We start from the raw sequence: 21,758 nt of genomic DNA, 5'->3' as shown, positions 1-21,758 counted from the left end.
TCATTGTGCTTTAGTGGCAAGAAAGTCTTTCCAGGAATAAAAGTCTTTTATTCCTAATAAACCCAATGTGAAGTTCTTAACAGATGTATCGCAGAGCTCTATAAGTAACTTCATTTGTGATAGAAAAAGTCTTGTCTTGATAACTAGGAATTTATCTCTCTGCTCATTTTCTCTTCTGTTGCTCACCTAATCACAGGATCACAGAATCACAGAATGGTTGAGGTTGGAAGGGACCTCTGGAGATCATCTAGTCCAACACCCCTGCTCAAGCGAGGTCTCCTAGAGCACATCGCACAGGATCACATCCAGGTGGCATTTGAGTATCTCCAGAGAAGACTCCACAATCTCTCAGGTAACTTGTTCCTGTCACTCTCAAAGGAAATAAGTTTTTCCTCATATTCATTGTCCGTATTCCTCCTGTGTCCTTTTCTTTAGCACCCACCCCTGAGTGCTGTTAAGGCACTAGTACTTAAATGTACCAGGGAGTATAATGCTTACATCAAACATACATAACTTACATCTGGTATTCCTACATCATATATTCTATATACCTGGTATGCATATAATACATTTATGTCCCCTGACCTGTGCACTTTTTCCTGCTTATTGCCACTGTTAATTTATGTCTTCTTAAATCAAAATATTTTGGCTTTCTTGAGATACACATTCTCACTGTAATTGTACAGATGTTCATGATCTCTTTGAAAAGTATACTTTAAATAAATGTATGTAACAGTACTAATTTCTTGTGTCACAAGCAAGTAAAGAAGATATGCAATTAAATTCCTTAAGAAACAGATTAAGCCCTATGAGTAAAGGAAGAGAGAGAGAGAAAAAAAAAAAACAATTTCTGATGATCTAACCTGTGGCAAAACTCATTGCTGATCGCAAATAGGGCAAAAGCTGAGCACAACACACCGGCCACAAGGAAACAATTCATGTCACCAGGACCTCCCATGTCCTGTCTTTGGCTGTGCAGCATTTCCAGTGCTTCAGAGGAAAGCAGGATATTCTCCCTGGTTACCACTTACAATTTTATCTTATTTTCAGATAAATTCTGCAGGGTTTGCTATCTCACTTTCTGATAAGTGTGGCCATTGCTCACCTTGGAATAAGAAAAATACACAGATGGGTTTTCTAAGAAAATTATTTTCTGGGTGGGGCCAGAAAATATGATTGGGTGGCTTTGGGCTATTTTGCTTAACGCCATTATTATTTGAGGGGAGTAGTCTCCCTTTCCCCCCACCCTGTTTTGAAGGGTAATACAGTTGCTACAGTTGTAACAGTTGAGGCAGTGAGCTTCATAAATGGGGAATAAACGTTACTTATGCTCTCGGATAAGAGAGAGCCAGGTAGCAGGTGGTGGCCCCCAGGCCAGGAGCACAGGTGGGTTTGTGCTGAGGCCGCACAGCCCCACCGTGGCTCTGCAGCCTCAGGAGCCTTCTGTCAGCAGCCACAAACTCGCTGAGATCAGCCCAGAGGCAGCATCTCTGTCAAGAGAGCAAAGAAACTCTTGATGAGTTCATATGAAACCAACAGGAATTGGACAACTTCAGTTGTTTGCTCAAATGCAGCATTAGGAAAACTAACAGGTTTCAAAATCATATTAAGGCTTAGCAACTGATGAGTGCTCTCAGCCCTTTTTCCAGCTTTTTGAGAAATTATGATTAAAAATATGTATATGCATATTTTAGCAAAAATATACATACTCCAGATGCTGTTTGAGCATTCCTGTTGCAAAGGTAGGGGTGCAATAGGGAATTGCAATATCTTGTTACCACCACTCCACCACATGCAGCTAGGCTATTTGACATTTACATTATTCAATTTATATTTCAAGGTTATCTGTTGCTTCATTCAAGAATACAACTCAAATATGATTTGGGATATCACTTCAAGCTTCAGCATGTGTGTCTCTTATTAAGATCTCAGAAGGTGAAAAATCAGTACTGGAAATTTTAATGACATCAACAACACTTCCTGCAAAGATGATGCATAGACCCATAACATAATTGAACTAGGATGCCTGGGGTTATTCAATCTGGAGAATAACTTTTCAATGAACATATTTATCTAGCCATCCAATATAAAAACATTTGAGCTTTAGAAGATTTGCACTAATGCATTTTCAGTTTGTTGTGTGTTGTTCATCGGGGACACTACTAGATTTAGAGACCTCTTCTATGCAGCAACATGTGATGCACAGCATATGACTGCGGCCAGCCTGCTATGCGTCAGCAATGTCCTCCTGTTTGGTGCTTCCTGTATGACACAAGCTTTGTCAGGATTTAGGGCTATGATTGTTTTATGTAGCCAGGACAAATAATCCCACATCATTTTCATCTCATATAACATAATGGTGTCTTCCTTTCTGAAGGGCATTTTCCCATTGAAAGTATACTGTAATGTTAACTTGTTTACAAATTACAAAAATCCTTGATGATATATTTAAAGGTCCTTCACAGATGTCTAAAGTGTCTCTATCAGAATTAAACAAAACTATTCTGTTTTTTAAATATTGTGCTATTGAACAGCATAACGAAATAAGACATAAATCAGAATCTCTTTATCACAAGGTCAATAACACTTACTTATTGATTGTGGCACAAAATATTCAGAGGATTCATTTTCAGTACTAAATTTGATTATCTGTCCTATCATTAGCTAACAAAGTAAGCATTTATTATGCACAACAGTATGAATTACCAGGAAAGTCAGCACAACTAACCAGTGACCTGACTTCTGAAAAAAGTCAATGCTTATTCAAGGAGTCAAAATTAACCACTATAGAAATGCATAAACAATACTTAGGAAGAAACACAGCCCTTCCCACCAGAGCGTGCCCCATCTGGACTAACACGATGAGGCCATGGGTGTCTGTCACCTGCTCTTAGCCTTTAGTCCAGTCCACTTGGAATCAGTTTTAGCAAGAGTGATTTAGTGTGGATTTAGGCGTATAATTCTGCTAAAGTCCTACTTTGGCAATCTAATTTCTTTCTGCCCTGGACTAGAGGGCCTGAACGCTCGCCAAGGTGAAAGCTTCCTGCCAGCCAGAAGGATGAGAGCACATCTGAAGTGGACGTCAGCAGTTGCCTTTCTTTTGAGCAGGTAAGCTATTCCCAGGCTGACAGAGGTACTGTGTCAACTAACTCCTTGGAAATAAATGCAGCAGTTTCTTTCCTTGTGCTAAGGCAGAGAATGATTCAATAATGCAAATCTGCAGTTAGTAAAGATTAAAATATGGAAGTGAAAAACTACAGGAAAATGGCAAGATAGTGCCTGGCAGACCCCAGAAACACGTACGGCAAGTCACCTATTGCCACGTACAGGATACCTGGCTCGCCAGCAGGAAGAAGGGCTCAGTAGCTGAGAAGGAATGCAACCGCGTAAAACACTAAGCACTAAATACCTGAATATGTAAGCGGTTGCCACGAAGAGTCTGGGAAAGTTTTTCTTTGTACACACACTGTGACTAAACACAGCACAGAGGGATTTAATCTCTCTTTACTTCCCCTTCACTCCTCTCTTCCGCTCCACGCACGCTGAAATGCATGAGGAGTTGCTGGAGCTCCGCCAGCCCCTGCTTTGGCAGAGACCCCTGTGCCACCAAGAGCAATGCAGAGCCTGCAGCGAGGTGGAGGAACATCCTTTTTAAGAAGAAAAGCATGAAAGATGAGGCCAGCAGAGAAAAAGATACAGAGTTCCCAGCAACTAGGTATTCCTTAAAATCAGCCTTGCAGAGCATTTACTTGCTAAAATAGACCTACCTTTCCACGTTTTTTATAACAGACCAGTTAAGTCTCATGTATCCTACCTCAGGCTCAAGCAGCTGGTGGCTGCTGCTTTTCCTCTCGTCCCTGTCCCAGCAAAGCCTGTGATTCCCAGGCCCCCGGGCAGCGCTGCAGCCCCTCTCCTCCCCTGGGTCTGTTTTCATCCAGCTCTGCAGGGCGTGTATGGATGTGCGCGTGCACACGAGCGCCTGCGCCCACCCGCGGGCGACTGCACAGGGTGCCATGGGCTGAGGCAGTTTCCATACGCGGGCTGTTCTCAGGGTGCCTTTGGCTTGGTGTCTACCAAGGCACCTGTTCATTTGTATTTGCCAGCCTGAGCAAAAGGTGCTAGGAACCTGGGTTTAGTCTCCATTTCTTTGTCTGCTTGAAGAAATAATTCTAACTTAGTCAGTTCTTCATAAAGATACCAGTTATTTAAAGCCCATAATGAAATATTTATTAAAATAGTGGAGTGGTTGCAGCAGCAGTATTCGTGGGAGCCACTTCCAGCAGCTGGCCCACTACTGACCAAAAGGTTTTGTACAGAGTTTTGAGACGGAAATGTGTAAGTGGAAGTACACAGAAATGCACTTCAAGCACTCACGTTTCTTTACTGTCTCCTCAATAACTATTGCTCTTGGGAGTGTTTTCCCAGCTGTGGAATTTTGAGAATTGAAAACGCACGGACACGCGTAGAGAAGAGCCGACTTCTCAGCATTGAGCATAGAATTAGAGGAAATACAACCGTTGTTGTTGAGCTGAGACATAACTTATGACAAAGTTATTAGTAAAGTTATCAGTTCCGTTCCTATTGGCTTCACTTTACCTTGTCTTTGGTAGAAATCAACCCTAAAAAGTTTGCCATATTTCCGTTGATTTTGAATTATAGCAATCCACATATTTCATACATTAGCCTTTATTTTCTCAGCTGAAGTAATTAAAATTTTCAGATTCAGTATGTGTGTATTTTATGTAATTTTAGGTCTCACATGGGAAGTTTACTTGAAATTAAAAAATGAATTACAGGAAAAGACTGATGCTAAATGTGGGAGCAGGCTGTATTGATTGTCATAAATAGATCTGGTATTTAACAGAAATCTTCTGATGCTATATAGCCTTTTTCTCTGAACATCTTACTGAAAACCTCATCTTCCTGTGATGAATAGATCACTCTTGAGACCTATCTTACAGGATGCATTAAAAAAAAAAAAAAAAAAAAGAAAGAAAGAAAGAAAAAAGCCTGTCAGGCAACCAAAACCAGAACCAAACCTGCAGAAAACTTTTAGATTGGTGACAAGGCAAAGTAATCTTATTCCTTCTGTCATCTTTTACAGACAAGATCAAATTTCAGTCATTAGAAACAAAGAATTTTATCTACAATTAGGAAGGATGCTACAGTGTTTCTTCCCAAGCTTTTGTGTGTAAGATTAAAATTTAGACTTTCCTCTGGAAAACATGGGCTATGCTTCTGCACTGGTTCTCTTATTTTGTTTTCATTATTATAGATCTTTAGTGACTAACTGACCAGTAATAATCTCACTAAAAATTACCACACAATTGAAGTATTCTGCTTTTTCAACATTGGTAGTACAATGTTAGTATTCTGAAATACATAATTCAGAAAAGAAAGATCACTGTTCTGTGACTTGGCTGTCTCTAGCATATAAACTAGCTGTGGAAGTTATGACCCTGTTATGTTCCTGCTGGAGGCTGCTGTCATTAGTGGAAAAACCCTGACACTTTATTAGACAGTCATTCAGTAAAAAAAAAAATTCATTATGCAAACCTCTGCCCAAAGACCAGCATAAAAGACTTCTGCCACAAGCAACAGTCTCAGCTGGCGTAAATTAACACAGCTTTGCTGGCTTTGTCTCCATCTGAAAAATCTGCCCTCAATTCCAGATTTCAGCTACTCTGCTCTCATTCCCAGCAGAAGAAATAATTTAAAAGAATTAATTTGCTAGGCCTTCTTCGTTATTAAGCATTAACCATGTTTACTCCCATCTCTAAGCTCAGACTTCTTACAGCTATGTATTTTGCGTGACACTGATACAAAACTTTTCCTTGTAGTGTGGTTTAGACCTTGACATAACATCTTGACAGCTTTTATTTTCTTACCGTCTTAGGCTCTCTTGTTTTATTCCATCCATGCAACAAGCCTTCTGCTACAAAGCTGGGCACGTCCCATGAATCTCTTCCCCTCCACCTCTGCTGGTGTTGCGCAGACAGCGTGATGCTAATCCCAATGGGCAGAGCCTCTCTGCTCCTCTGATGAAAGGTCCTGACAGCCTTGGACTGCTACTGCTGGCAGAGCTGCTCTGAAGATAATACTGTCTGACAGCGTGAATGGCTCGGGCCAGATCAACGTGTTGTTTCTTCATCTTTCAGACACAGGGGACTCCTCAGGTTGCGATATCAAAACCACACTGTTCGTTGCCCGAAAGGTGATGGGTAAGTGCTGTGCTACTCAAAGGGGTTATAGCAGTAACCCTTGGATGCACTTTGAAAGGAGAGACTTATAAAAGTCTCAGGCTTACAAGGCAGAGCAAGCACAGCACTCATCTTCACTTCCACTGTGGTGGTACCAGTGGTGACCCAAGCACATGTTATATGTGCCAAGCTATTTCGATCTTCGTGCTTTGAGACCTCAATCCTTTCTTCTTTTACACAGATAAAGCACAATCCTGGCAAAGTCTTCATGAGACCAAGTACCAGACCAAGTTCAGTGAGAGGAACTGCTAACGAAGGCAAGCTGGAAACCTGCACTTGTCGCAAGCTTGAGTGCGTCACCTTTACTTTAGCAAATTCAGCTGAGAGCAATACATCGCCTTTTTCTAAACATAGGCTGAGAGTTTGGAGTCTTTAACAAGATCTGAGCTAACTGGCTACAAACAAACAAAATCAACACCTTTTCTTTACCTTTACTATTTTACAGCTGCTAAACAGTGGTTCATATATACACTGGTCTGGGAACTGACCAAATAGAAAGATACTCAGCTTGCTAATTCATTCCTTTGGTGGTTCTCCAGCTTTGATCTTCAACATCTTGTTAGGTAACCCACAGAGCAGCCTCTGCCATCAAAAATTGCCATTTCCACGTACCTTCGGTATTCTGGGACAGGGTGAGGTGCTGTATTGTGTTCAGGTCAAGCCTTCCCTATACTGCTCACAATCCTACACTTCTTACCAACTTACTTTTCAAACAGTTAAAAAATTTGACCCAAGCATCTGTTGTAAAATAGCCATAAAAAAAAAACCTTGCAGCCGAATAAAAGTTTCTGCTAGATGACTGGTTCACTAAAAGTTCGAGGTATGTAATTATACCTAAAACTATGGTTTCTGGATATCTGTAAAATTAAAGCTCCAGTATTCATTTATGGGAGGTGGAACTAACCACTCTTTCTATTTCTTCCGTATATGGCATTTCTAGAGACTGTCAGATGACCGAACAGTTTTCCCCTCCTTATGGAACATGAAAATATTCCAGTCTCTGTCAGCTTTACTCTCTACTCAATCTGTCCTCTGACTAGGTCTGAATTTGTTTCTATTAACTGCCCCCTTTTCCCCATTAATTTTCCTCAAGAAGTTCTTCAAAAAATACTGATTTCAGTATTCCAAGTTTGAAGATCTCATCATGCAGATCCTCTCATTTACCAAATAATTTGCAGGGCTCCCTTGTATCTTCCTGCAATTATCTAATGAGCTTGGGAAATCCTCACTTTCCTCACTCGTCTTAAAGCAAAGCACTGTGTTTCCCAGATATAGTTTTATCTTGGCTTCCAGAAGTAAGGAAACTAAAACAACTGTCCACCTGAGCGTTTCACTATGAACCATTTTCAACTAAATATTATAGAAGTCTCAAGGACTAATCAAGGTTTTTTAAGGCTTTTGAAACAGTAGCTGGATAGATTAAAACAAAACAAAACAAAACAAAACAATATTGCCTGCAAGGAAAGTTGAGGAAGCATTAATCTATTTTATGTTGTTTGTCAGCAACAGCTAATTAGGTCTATGTGCAGGGGATTGGGCAGGATGGTGGTCATGGGCCTCCAGACTAGCAGAGCTCCTGCAGTTTCCTGCATGGACAAGGGAGGTTACTGCTTGGGAGGGTAAATTAGCTGATAGAAGTCAACAGAAAATAAGGTTTTGACAGCTTTAATCATCACAAAGCTCATTTTTGATATAAGAAAAGTAGCCTTTGGCAACTTTCTTCTTTTGTGCCTTCAAATACCATCCTTTTGCTCTTTCATTTTCTGGGTCCAGTTTCATTTTCATTCCCTCTTTAAAAAGACTAGGGCCTGGATATTTTTCCTCTTTTTCACTTGTATCAAAAATGTAATAGAAAGCCAGGCACAATTAAAACCCAATTTAGACGAGTGGCTTATATTATTACTTGATGTCACGTTTGCTTCAGCTGACAGGGAAACAACACTATCTTTTAAATTTATTTTACCTGAGAACCTCAGGGAACAGCAGAACAGGATGAAAGCCTGACCAGCTCCTGCAGACAGGAACTATCTACTGCCCTCTGCTATTCTTCAATTTGTAACATATGCAAATCCGTTACTTGCAAGCTGGCTTCAATTTTATGCTGCTGGTTTTCCCCAGAGGGCAAAGCCAATGCTGCCAAATTCACAGTTGGGCAAACTTCTCCAACCCCTAAATGAAGGTACCATTTTATAGGCATTATGCATGTTTTGAAAGCTTCATCAACTCACCTACGTTTCCAAACAACAAACAATTCTGTGTATTTTTTTGTTATCAAAGATTGTAGATCACAAGGGTCAAAACTGGCTTGTTTGCTTAGAATCACGGTGCATCACATCTACTGTCTGTCAAAGTCCTGTTGACATGTATTTATCCTGACAGTTTGATCTAAAGTTTCCACCTCACGTGTACAATGAGCAGCAAGGGAAAACACTAACCCCGTCACAAGTACAACGGCCAGTTGTACTTGTGCATCCCGGAGAGCGTTGTGCAGGGGTAGATTCCTACCAGCAGCACATTCAGTTATTTCTGTCTTCTATGATACCACTCATTGCTTCTGCCAACTCTCTGAAATGTTCTTCCCTAAGGTGGTAGAAGAAAGGGGAAGACTGAGAGAGAGGGAGAGACAGGAACACACAACAAAGTACAGTTACTTTTGAAAAATACTTGAAAATTCCATCCTCCTCCTGCTTCTTTCCTTTTTTTCTAATTCTTCTTTCAGAGAAAAAAAATGCTTTCAAGCTATACACTATATTTCATCATATATTACTTCTCTAGGCCACATCTTAAATATGGGTCAGATTGCAAAAGAAGAGAATTTAGTTCACAAATCTTTTGCCACTTTGCTTCTGACATGAAAAGCACATGGAAACTGTACTTTCCAAGGAACAATGTGAGAAGATCACAAGGAACTTTTGTTGGGCTACTGTCTTCAGTTCCCTCTGGATTTGTACGACGACTTCAGTAAGAATAAAACCAAAAGCAAAAGCAAATCATTAGAAGGAAAATCCAGTGACATTATGCATTAATACACTTTGGGGAAAAATCACAAAAGAATGTGTCTAAGGTGCATCTCCACAAATAGTTATCATACAAAGCCTTTCATTCCAACAAAACTGCGGGAATTCAGATCCCTCTTTCTAGGAATTACCAAAACAGAAACAATTGTATTTCATACATCTCAATCAGCACATATTGCTGGAAAAATCACCATACATCTGTACAGAAAACTAGGCAGCTCAGTTTTTGAAGGTGCCATAACTGTGACTAAGCAGATGACAGAGGCTGGAATAGCCAGAAGGTTTCAATTACAGGGCTAACTTGGTGAGCCAACAGCCTGGCTTCTGATAAAACCCTTCTTTCATGTATCATAGCCAAACATCCATTTTTTTTGATGTATTTTCTGAATCCATACCTCTCCTTTAGTCTTCAGAGTAACTGCGCTCCTGCCCTGTCCATTTCCATTCAAACACAGAATAGACAAGATATGAAAAGAGCATCACACTGGATTTCCTGTACCGTAAGCGATGTTCTCTCACTTTACGTACTGTTGAACATATTATTTAAAAAATGAATGCTCAGTATTTTGTATGTCAGGCAATTTCCTCATTCACAATCCTTTCTGATGGTTCTCATTTTGGAATATATACCTTTATTTGCTCTTATTCACTCCTGCAGGTATGGAACATGTCCTTCCTCTTTGCCTTCGCCCTTGCTATTTTGACTAAAGCATTCATGGAAGGAAATGTAAATAGCACCTAATTTAAATGGGAAATGGTCAGAGACATTCACATTTTTTCAAATGGCATTAAGTAAAGATATGCAACATCTTGAAAATAATACAGTACATAAACTCCTGCAATATGATGGGAATAACTTCTGGCAGAGTTGTTTCATGTTTTTTCCACTTTTACTTCTTAATTATCTGATGTGATTTTTACTGCTAATGTAAACAGAACAAACAGCAAAATTTTAAAACCACATTTATTTTTAATACAAAATCTGTTGCACTATTACAGAAGTGAGCCTGTATGTTTACCCCCACTTGAACAGATTATTCAGCATCTACTATCAAATAAGGGTAAAATTATACTTCTCTTTTACCAAAACCATTGACAAATCTTATCAGAAACATTCTCTTTGTGCTTTGTAGTCAGTGTTTGCATTATTCATTTCTTATTTTTGCTCCCATTAAGAAAACTGATCAATGGAAGGCTCAGAGGTGCAAAAGAAGCTTCTTACAGCTAACTTAGATGTGTGATTACTGCAGTTGTGCTTTACCTACAAAATATACATGAAAGCTGCAAGAGGTACTACAGTCTAATGTAATGCACTGGCAAAAGCTCTGAGTGGTTTAATTAGGAATCTGCAGTAAATAAGTAGAACAGTTCACTATTTTGTTTTCACAGCAGAAAAAAAATATGTATTTAAGTAGATGCTTTAAAATACCATGCACACCATTGGCTATAGTACTTCTTACACAGTACAACATAAGATTTCTTGTTTTATTTGTAACATCTAGAAGCATATAGCATCTACATTTAAGTGTATTTACAAATTCAACAAAATATCTACATATAAAAAGCTTACTTAAAATTAAACTTGATGCAAGTTATGAAAAACCAATTTATTGGCAAATGAAACTGAGCATTCCTTCAACCATAGGTTGTTATAAAAATTTATATTTGGAGGTAAACATTTGATTGATACAATATGTGAGAAAATAATTTTGTAACTGATAAAGGTAATCTTTAACCACTAAACTTTGTTAGCACTTGTCAGATTCCTTGAATTCTGTGGTTCCCAGTGGTAACGCTCACGTTGCTTCCAGGTGTGGATAATTCCAAAGATGCCACGTTCATCTGGCCATGATACAGAGGGAAATGCACTCTTGCTGGTGTAGTCGGTTGGTTTGCTTTGTAATAATTTATTTTTCAAGAGTTTATAATTTTGCTGTGTTATTAAATAATTTATTTCTGACTTTTTTTTTCTTAACAAATCTTCTAAGGCCATGAAAACTTGTTGTGCTCTGTCTATAAAGTGAGTATTTTATTTTCAAGGGGAAAATATCATACTGCTTTTTGTGTAATTTAAAACATTGAAAACCTTCCATTTTTTAGCACAACAGTTTCATAACACTTTTTTTTTTTTAACATTGTTACTTTATTTGGCAATGATAGTAGTCCACTAATCACAGTTTACTGCACCAACTGATTGAATAGTACAGTGCATTATGGAATGCATATTGTAAAAAGGCACTGAATGTATTTTGCCCTGTGTTTTCTGGAATAGTTTCTCTCATTTTAAAGCATTTCTTTCAGTGACTGTACAAATTCCAAAATGCATTGCAATGCGTATCTTTCATGCCCTAAAATCAATCCAATGTATTTTGATGTAAAAATAGAACACTGTACTGCTGTAACACTTGATAGATTAAGAAGGCTGTAAAGTAAGAGGAGCAAAGAGCAGATAATAGGGTCTCATTAAGCATCAGCAAATGCAAGTGTCATACTTAAATCATTTAGCAATTATATACTGTACATACTGTTCCTAACTGTCTTACAAAAAGACATATGATAGCTAGACATTAAGTCACCAATTTCACAACAATGTCCACAAAGACATTGAAGTTCTATATAATACTACTATAACACTCTGACAATGAAAACAAATTCATATCCAGGGATTCAGCTGAGGACTGCATAACAAATTACCAAACCATAATTTATAGTGTACACAAGATTATCTGTGAATTGTGTAGCATTTTTTCCATGCATTATACTGTATTTTCAACAGGAAATATTATTATCAATGTTATTTTTTGTGTCAGTTTCTTTAAAAACGATAAAGTGAGAATACTCAAGCTTGGAACCAAATTCGAATTTCTTGTTTTGATTCATAATAACATACCACTTAATGTGTGTCATTATACCGTATAATTAGATTGGCCTGCATATTCTCACAGCATAAATATCTTGTAGTGAGGACCTCTGTTACCTGCATGTTCATATTTCAAGAAGGAGGATGTACAAGTGCTTTAAATATAACTGAAGATACTGTGACAAGGGAACAAATTCTTTGATTACACAAATGAATTCATGGCATTTACAGGAGAAGGAGCCTCAGAACTTTCATTTCCTTCTACAGGTTCTTTCTCTTTTTTACCACTGTATTGTCCAATAAAGGAGCCATCCTCATTGAACTGACCATTTACACCTTCTCCATAGTCAACTAAACTATCATCACTGTCTTCTTTTTTCACAGTCCTGTCTGAAGGTGTCCGGCTTCCTTTTTTTAGAGGTTTATGGTCCTCTGCATCACTGGAGACACACACACACAGGCACCAAGAAAAAAAAATTAATGAATATATTATTTATTCAGGCAAAATCAGCCATGCATGCAGAGTTTTAAAAAAAGCATGTGCACAGCCCTGTAACCCTTTAGCAATCCCATATCATATTGTAGAGACAAATCAATATGATGCAGCTGACATGAACACATGGTGTAGTAATGGTTTAAACAGAGAGCATCTTCAATGGAGGGAGGGGATTTTCGTGGTTTCTTTTTCTTTTTTTTTTTCTTTTTCTTTTTTTTTTTTTAATCGTGCATGATATTTCAATGGTAAGACTTGTGCCCTTGGCTTAGAAGCAATTTAGATGTAACTGCAAGCATTAAAATTGGGTTGTGAAGTTACATAAAAAACTAATTGTTCTTCAAAGAAAATAGCTTATAATGTGCTGTGAAGTTAGTCTGTTAAACTTCTTAATTTCTTTGACTCCTTGAATGTGAATGAAGAATGAATTTAGTTAAATGAAATATACTTTTTTAAAAACTAGTAAAAAGAAAATAAAAGTGCTGCATTTCAAATAATTTGTTATATAATGCAGGCCACACTTGCAATTTTCAACCTTACCTTTCAAGAGACCTACATATTCCATTAAAAGGGTGCAGAAGAAACAAATGAAAATAGCCTAAGAAGAAAAGCAAAGTCCATATCCTGATAGTGATCAGTATTTTATGAAGCTGCTCTTAAAATTGCTAAAACATTTACTGTGTACAGGTAAAGCAACAATTTAGCTTATATTGGCTAGAAATGAGCAGTTATGAGCATGCTTAGTTTTTTTTTTGGCAGGCATGAAGAAACGCTTTACTCTATTTGCTAACCTCACCGTGATGCTACTTCCACACTTTCATTACTTATCCGATCAACCTCCCTACCCTAATCTTCAACTGATAACATGTTCTAGCAATGATGATTATGATTTGGAGGACAACAGAAAAAGGAAAGGAAAGATAGGCCAGAACTTTACAGTATATGCAAGATCATATAGATTAATTAATGCCTATCTGAGAAGAATTTCACTAAAAATCATTACAACAATTTTCTGTTAAGCTGCTATTTCTCATAGATATTTCATCACCTTTTTTTTGCTTTAGAAGATACTGAATTATTATATCCTAAAAAGATACATCTCTAATATGGATATACTTACAAAAAGAAAAGCGTAACAGAAGTTTTATTTTTCTATATAGGAAGAGAGAAATGGTAGGAATATAATCATATTTCCATCTAAGAAAACCGTCATGTTAAAATTAAAATACAAGAAGGCAAAAAATCTGAACTTGACTGTCAGTTTGACTTTGTGGCATGAGAATAAATATCGTATCACTGATCTTCTGTGCCCACTGGTATCGCAAACAGACAGTGTTTAACACTTACAAAAATTCAACTCCAAAATGCCAAGCCTCTGGAAGCAAGGTGAAAATGTTTGTAATAGTACAAACACAACTATCTTGCAAAGTATTTCTTAAGAGAGATCATTTTGGAAGGACATTGCATTTAATAGGTCAAAGAGAGAATACAGTATTTAAGCATTGTAGGTATGAATGCCCTTGTCAGAGAGAAATGTAGTTTGTCCGTCATCCTCAGAGTGCATTAGAGTCATTAGAAACAGGCTATACAAACAAAATGAACACTAAGCCCTCACTTTCAAATAGTAGTAGGTTCTGCTCCCAAAGAGAAATGATCTGCAGTGTTCAAAGCTTGCTGTATGAGAGCATCTAGTAAAGAGTATTGTACATACAATTTACTGTTTTACAGCATAAGTAGGAATGAGAATAAATTAAAATTGCATTTGTATCATATTCCAAATTGACAGAAAAATGTGCAAATATTCTGAAGTATGATCCTATCCAATGTAATTCAGTAGGCTGGAATATACGATAAAGTACCTCATCAATATTTTAAAATTATTTAGACATCTTTGTGTTTAATCCAAAACAAAACTAAAGGTTAATTTATAAACTACATAAATCTGGATACAGGAACTTTTACTTTGTGTTGCTCTTACAGTTTTCTTGTTCACATTTTTTGTTTATAAATATTTTGCATTGGTTTCTAAATAAATAAAATTTATTTATAATCTAAACAAGGAAGAAATACAGTTGTCTGCATTGTATCTGTGATTTTTCTATATTTTAGTAATGATGCAGATTCTACTGTCTGTATAATTAAAAAACAAACAAACAAAACTGCAGATTTACCTAGGTGTACCTGCATGGATGTGACTACTGGTGTAACTGCACACATAGAGCAGATAAAAAAAAGAAATCAAGTTTGAACCTGGGGATTCCCTCCCTTCTTGCACCACAGAAGTCCAGAGAGAAGTTCTGCCCGGACTCTGGTGGTAAAAAGAGAAGTGGGATTACCCAGAGAGCTTTCCACTTGTTTAGGAAGAAGAAACATATGCCACCGCACCATGATTCTTTATCAAAGTGGACTATGATTGTGACTCCTGTACTAGATATGAATATAGAATTTTTGATGGAAGCAGAAGAAATTGAAGAAGAAACAGTAAGAAACAAATACGAGAGAGAGAGAGAGAGACAGACAGACAGAGGCAGAGAAAGTGAAGACACCAGTGTTCTGGATGGCAATTTTATAACCCTCAGGGTGCAAAACAGAGAAGGGTCCCTGGTGCTATGGAGAAATAATGGATTTTCTGTGTGCCGCCAAGAAGCAATTTGAAAAAGTAGCTGGATTGTCTCATTGTGAATACCGAAGCACAAAGAACTGTAAAATACTGGCTATGGAACACATAATACTACACTGAAGAAACACGTTAAAGCCAGAAATTCTAATATATCTTCTCTGAGGCTTGCTAATCTTGTTTATGATCTTTCATAAAACTGTTCCAAAATGCAATCATGATAGATAATAATTTCTTTTGGTTTTTGCCCGTGGTTTTGTTTGCTGACTTTTATACTTACCTAGTGCAGTATTTGGAATGGAAAATAAAGTACAAGTTGGATTGAATATAATTACTATGGAAAATTTAAAAGTATTTTGAAATATATCACATAACTGTGCCTACAATTAATAGTGAGACCGTAAGTACTGGGAACCAAACAGGAGGTGAGTATGTGTATGAAATCTGCATGTAGATAAGACAGCCATGAAAGTTAAATCCAGCGATACTTTTACTATTTGTTGTCTTACAGATAAATTTCATACTATTAGCTTTTTAAGGATGACAGTATCTTAATGAAGACTGATATTTACAGATAATCAGGCCATTTCAGTAACTTGCCATTTTAGTAAGAACAGTGTGTTTAATATTAAAGTATACTCTGAAAGCATGATTTAAATATTTTTCATAAATTATTGCTAATATATGAATACATATTTCTTTTTCTTCTTAATTTCATGAAACAAATAGCAAACTTGCAGCTAATGATTAAAAGATATAAAGAAGTAGGAAGGTGATAATGGCAAGCACAAAGCACAAATTTACTTTAAAAAATAGTACTTTCTATTTCACAAGCTTATCACAGTTATTGAAAATGTGTTACCTTCAAATCTCCTTTCTTCCTTCACCTTTCTAATTTTTCTTCCTTAGAAATGGGTACATGCAGCAACCAGTCAGAATGGGGAAGACAGTTCTATGATGCTTTTGCAGTCCAGCAGGCAATTAGTTCCCGCTAAACTTTGCCACATTAATAAACATGCAAAACAACTCAATATATGGTTAGCAATATACTACTTTTCCTTATAATACAGGTGTCGCATGAAAGTAACACAAAGCAAAGAAAATCCATTCTGGGCTATGGGACAAGAGGATGCGGAAAAGACCTGTTGGGAATATATTCCCTTCTTCTGTACCCTCAGGTCAACAGCCCAGAAATGTTTAGGTATAAACATTCACATAAAGCTACAGAAGTACCTTAGACTATGGCTTCTCTGTAAATTTTAAGAGGAACTCTGCTCTAATACTGAACATGTTTTTGCTCATGCTTATAAGTTGTTAGGGATCTTGAAGACAGGTAGATGAAAAACTCTTTCCCTGTACACCTATACTTTTTTTTCCCCTATGTGTTATGACTCAATCCAGGTTTCAGAACTGTTTACTATTTCTAATCCAGTTAAGATATACACACATCTATATTAGTTTTTTCCAAGTAGCTTGTGTCTAGCATCTCTGCAATACTGATCTTCAGTCTTAGCAGAAGCTGTAAAAACTGGAATACTGAGCTCTTCCTCTAACTGGCAATAGATTGAAAAAACTGTTTGTCAAATAATCCGACTCTCTCCTTGTGAAAATTCTAAAGAAAAATTTGCTTGAGATAAAGTCAATCAAATTTTTCACATTTACTATGTCTTCTGGACAAAAAACATATAAAATGAAATCAATGTAATGATTCAAAAAGCAGCAACATGGACGTTCCAGAATTAAGTTAGGAACCATCAAAGAAAGCATGTGTGTGTGAATGAGGACACAGTAAGACTGCTGCCAAATCCAATCAGACTATTCAGAGGTAAGACTCCTCAGGCAGTCTATTGACATTATTTCTTGTGTTAGAAGCAACTGAGCTTAGATGGAGAGTGGTGATGGCACAAATATTTGGCAGATCCTCCAGAAACAAACCTGTGTAGCAGTAAAATTTGAAAGAATACAATAGAGAAAAATACTATTGCAGCTATAAACTATATCCACACTGTTAATCAACCTAGAGAAAGGTGGAAGAGTAGTATATTACTTAACAAACTCAAAGTTGCCCACCAACCATTTCCAGAGCATCTCTTAGAGTAGCTAAGAATTTCTTGGAAAAAATACTTTGTGCATCAAAACACTTGAGAAAAGAGGCAAATGAATTCAGTTAAGTGTGCAAACAGCCTGTGCAATGATACTAGCAGTCCTACCACTGTAGAGGCCTTGTCCTATTTGACCTTCCTGAGCACATTTCACAGACTTTATCTTATTAGAAGAAAAAAAAACACAGATATCATGTAATAAAAGATGTGAAAAGCTTCCCTTTCATATCTCCCACAAAGTTTAACAAATTCATACTTGCAATCTCTCCCCATCCTCAAATCCAAAAGTCTGAAGATGTTATAACTTAATTTCTCTTGATTCTTGTCCCAGCACAGAAATTTATTTAGGCTGATAGGTAGACCTGTGCTGACCTGAGCAGGAGCTCTTTGTCTTTATTTTTTCTTTAAACAAACATTCATTTACAGCATTTCTTGCAGTGGTTTGGTATAATCATTCGCTGTTCACAATTAACTTTATCAATCTTCTATAACTCAAAACCATTAGGATTATAATGCAATTGCTTTGCTATGAAACAGACTTCCAGAGGCACTGTTTTCCCTTGTTATGTGAAGTCCCAGTTACATCTCCAGCCACAGGAGGATTGTGTATCCAGTTATTCAGTGGTTTCCAAAAAAAAAAAAAAAAAAAAAAAAAACCAAATTTCCTAAAGCATTATTTCCTTCATTAGACTGATATGGCAGAAAAATCCCATGTTGGCAGGTTCTGCAGGAAGTATGCTCTCAGGTGAAGAAATACAGCTGAAGAGTGAAAAACTTTAAACAGGTCCAGACCATGTCAAGAATACTGGGAAGCCTACCGACTGAATATGAAAAAAGCTCCCCCTAAATCTGAGAGCTATGACTTTTCTGGAAAATGTTAATTAGTGGCAAAATTACTTAAATCTTACTTTGAAATGACCGATTTCCTAAGCATTGGGCTTACTTGCCCAAAAATACTGGTGCTTTTTCACCATAAGTTTCCAAATCTCCCACTTTTCCCAGTTCCTGAGAAAAACAGAAGCAAGTCTATATTGTCAGAAAGTTCCTCTTGATATCTCTGATGCCTCTAGGCAAATGAGATGTCCTTCTGTAGTTGGTGTGAAAGGACTGTGAGACCTTATACTTTCCCTTCCCTCCTTTAAACTTAGGAGCAGAACGGAAAGAGCTCAGACAGCTGTGAGGATAAGAAAACAAAGAGCTTTCAACAGATCTTTTTTTCCTCAGATGATAGAAGGAATGTCTGTGCTCTGAAAATTTTTTTATGATCTTTACCGCAGATTCGCCAAATAGTTTGCCACCTGTATATGGTAAGGACAGCAGTCGAGATTTTAGATCTAGTGATGAGGTCCAAGGCCGTAACCATATAGCTCTCCAGGCTACTGTGAGGCAGGCCATATTTTTAACTGTGAGTCTTAGAGAATCCTCAGCTGCATCATGGATGAAATTAGCTGCAATTTTACATAGCCTACGTGTCCTCTGCCTGGCAGTGGATTGGACCGATTTCTTTTTGGCTCTGTCTTGTTCCTCCTCCAGCCATACTAGCAAGGCTCTTGAAACATAGGTGCAGTAGATGGATACTCCAAGTTGGGCCGCAACTAGCTTGAAAGACCTTTTGATTGCTTCCTCAACCTTTCTATCAGTAGGATCTTCAGACAGAGCATCCACATTAGCAGGTGCAGAATCTCCAGTAACCACTGCCCTGTCCACCTCAGGCAAGGCCCCCCACAAAGCAGCTTTATCTGCTGGAAGAGGATACACCTTACGTAGGACTGCTGGGGGTTCATGTTTTGCCTCAGGATTACTCCAAATCCTATGGACAAGATTTTCCACTGCTGAATGGATAGGAAGGGCATTGTCTACCTTGCCTTCTTCAGAGGGGATGGGCAGCTCCTCTGAAGGGCATTCAGATTTGGAAGATTTCAACATTAGCACTCGCTTAATGTGCTTGAAGAGGTAATTCTGATTCTCTATGTCAAACTTACGCACATGATCCAGTTCCTCTTGGTCGTCTGTAAGGGACTGAGATGACACCTCCACATCTTCAGAGGATGACTCCAAGGCCTTGTCAGCCTTAGATTTGTCCTGTCTAGAAGCCATTTGTTCTTTTAAACTGTCCACACAGTCAGACTCAAAAGCTTGGGAACTGTTCCCAGTTGCTTCTAGAGGAACCACAGGAACTTCTGTAATTGGTACCCTGGGATGCTTTACTGAATGGGAGCTAGCTTGTGCCACAGAAGTTATACTTTGTCTGGCTGCTGTCAGTGCATCCTTTAACACAGTAGCCAACTCAGGCAATATTATAGATCTTACTATCGTATTTTTTTCAGATTCGGAGAAATGAGTAGTAGTAGAAGGTCTTACCTTCTTGTGGTAGGAACTTTGAGAGTCTTCTGAGTCTGAGCTGTAGTCTGGGGTCTGGTTGAACCACTGCTGGAGAGAAGAACGTTGCCTTGCCAGTGAGCCACGAACTGAGCGGCAGGCGAGCCGCTGCTGGAAAGGGGAAGGCTGTCCTACCTGAGAATCTGAGCCCTCCTCCGACCCCATTATCTGTTGCTTGGAAGCATGATGTCTAGAGCCATGCCTGTATTTCCATTCATCTGACCTCTTTTCCTCTTGGCAGAGGGAAGCAGAGACAGAACTAACCCTTGTAAGCTCTGAAGGCTGCCTAGCCCTCCTCCTGGAGAAGGAGGTCTCTGATCTGGTGCTGGAGTATTGATCCCCTGACCTTCTGAAGAAGTTGGATCTGTCAGATCTCACAGAAATTGCTTTGGTAAAGACAGAGTCTGCTTCAGGAGATTTGGCACAGCTACCTTGTCTTTTCTTGTCCATTTTCTTTACTGTCCAAGTAGACATGGACCTGAAGTGATGAAAAAAGTTCAAAATACTCGAATTCCTAGACTTTTCAAAAATTACTTTTTCTTTTTTTTTTCTTTCTTTCTTTCTTTCTTTCTTTTTTTTTTTAAGTGAAAACCTAAACCCTTTTTCCTCAAAGAAGCACTGCATTGTGACCAGTGCCATATGAGACAGACAAACTGGAAACTGAGTGTCTGCAGTGATGCTGGGCTGCAGAGAGGATGCCATGATATCTTCTGTAATCTGACTGGTTGCTGCTGCTGCCCTGTCTCTAAGGAAAAAAGAGGAAAGCCCAATACAGACTAATTAAACAAAAAAACCATATAGAAAAGAGGTTTTGCATGGTAAATAGGATGAGCTTCTTCATATGAACAACTTTGAAAAGCCATGCATGCAACTGTCCATATTCACCAGACAAAAGGTTGATAAATGCCTTATAAAATCATTTAATGATGCACTAGATGATTCTATAGATTAACTGAAGCCATTTAAATATGGAGACATACATTCAAATTTTGCTACAGACCACACATGAAAACAGGTTGAATAGTCTTATTCTACACCTGAGTAAATATGTATTCAAGCCACACAACTTGTACAACTCTGTAGATCAGCTGAAGATCAGTCTCAGCTAGCGAAAGATCCTGATATAGAAAAGCAGAGGAGCCATAAAGTAGAATGCAAACTGGACTACCTAGGAAATCTTATAAAATACTCATGTACATCTGCATCCAACCACTGCTTCACACCTTTCTTTTTATCAGATAAATTTAATTACCTCATACATGCTTAAAATAAAATACTGCAATAAATCACTACTCTGAACAACAGATTTTTTTTTAATCAATAAAGAATTGAGAGAAACTGCTCTTTGGTATTCAAAACTGTGAACCTCTTCCAGCCTTATATAAAGAAACTACAAAACAGAGTGAATTCTTCTTAAAAAAAATCAATCAAAATAATTTCTTTCAATGCACTTTTGTAAATTTTACAGCTATAAAAAAATAAACTGCCTTTACAATTTTTTGACACAGGAACACACTTTAAAATGTTTCATAACACCCAAGTAAAATATAGTGGCATTGACATATTTAGAAAATAACAACATTATTTCCTGAGCTAATCAAAATACAGCAAATAAAATCCTTCTTTGTTAATAAACAACCGCACCGATATTTGTTATACGAACAGAGTTGCCAAAGTGTGTTTTCTGTGTTGCAAGGAGATTCAGTTAACATATATTTAGGATAAAGGAACACAACCAGGAAAAAAAGCTGGTGGCATGCTTTGAAGTAGCTTGCTATATTTCTTGCACAAAAAAAAGATGAAATAGAAATTTGTTTTTCTTTTAGGCCGTTCTCTCTTTATTTAACATCTCTTTTTTGCTATTGGATTAAGTGTTAGCATTGTTAGCTATTTGAAATTAGCTTATTTTCCAGGCAGTGGAACACCATGTTGTCTTTATTAATTTCTATAAGAAAAGTATTTTCCAAAAAAGAACGCAGTTATGTGCCATAACCCTAAGGATGCAAGCATGCATTATCTGAAAAGCACAT

General features: G+C 37.7%; 1 protein-coding gene across 29 annotated transcripts in view; it reads right to left on the bottom strand.

Moving 5' to 3' along the window:
* Positions 1-12,219: 12,219 nt before the first annotated feature.
* Positions 12,220-21,758, bottom strand: part of NRCAM (neuronal cell adhesion molecule) — a 59,949-nt gene continuing 50,410 nt past the window's right edge. For 27 of the 29 annotated variants that reach the window (XM_062567179.1, XM_062567272.1, XM_062567188.1 and 24 more), the window contains one exon: positions 12,220-12,577. In XM_062567179.1, the coding sequence (XP_062423163.1) occupies positions 12,340-12,577 (238 nt within the window). In that variant the 3' untranslated portion in view covers positions 12,220-12,339. The other 2 variants (XM_062567307.1, XM_062567371.1) reach the window with 2 other exon arrangements.

The sequence above is a fragment of the Rhea pennata genome, chromosome 1 (assembly GCF_028389875.1).
Source record: "Rhea pennata isolate bPtePen1 chromosome 1, bPtePen1.pri, whole genome shotgun sequence".
In the NCBI taxonomy this organism is placed as follows: Eukaryota; Metazoa; Chordata; class Aves; order Rheiformes; family Rheidae; genus Rhea; species Rhea pennata.
Note: the sequence above shows the minus strand (reverse complement) of the source record. Positions and strands in the feature narration are given on the sequence as shown.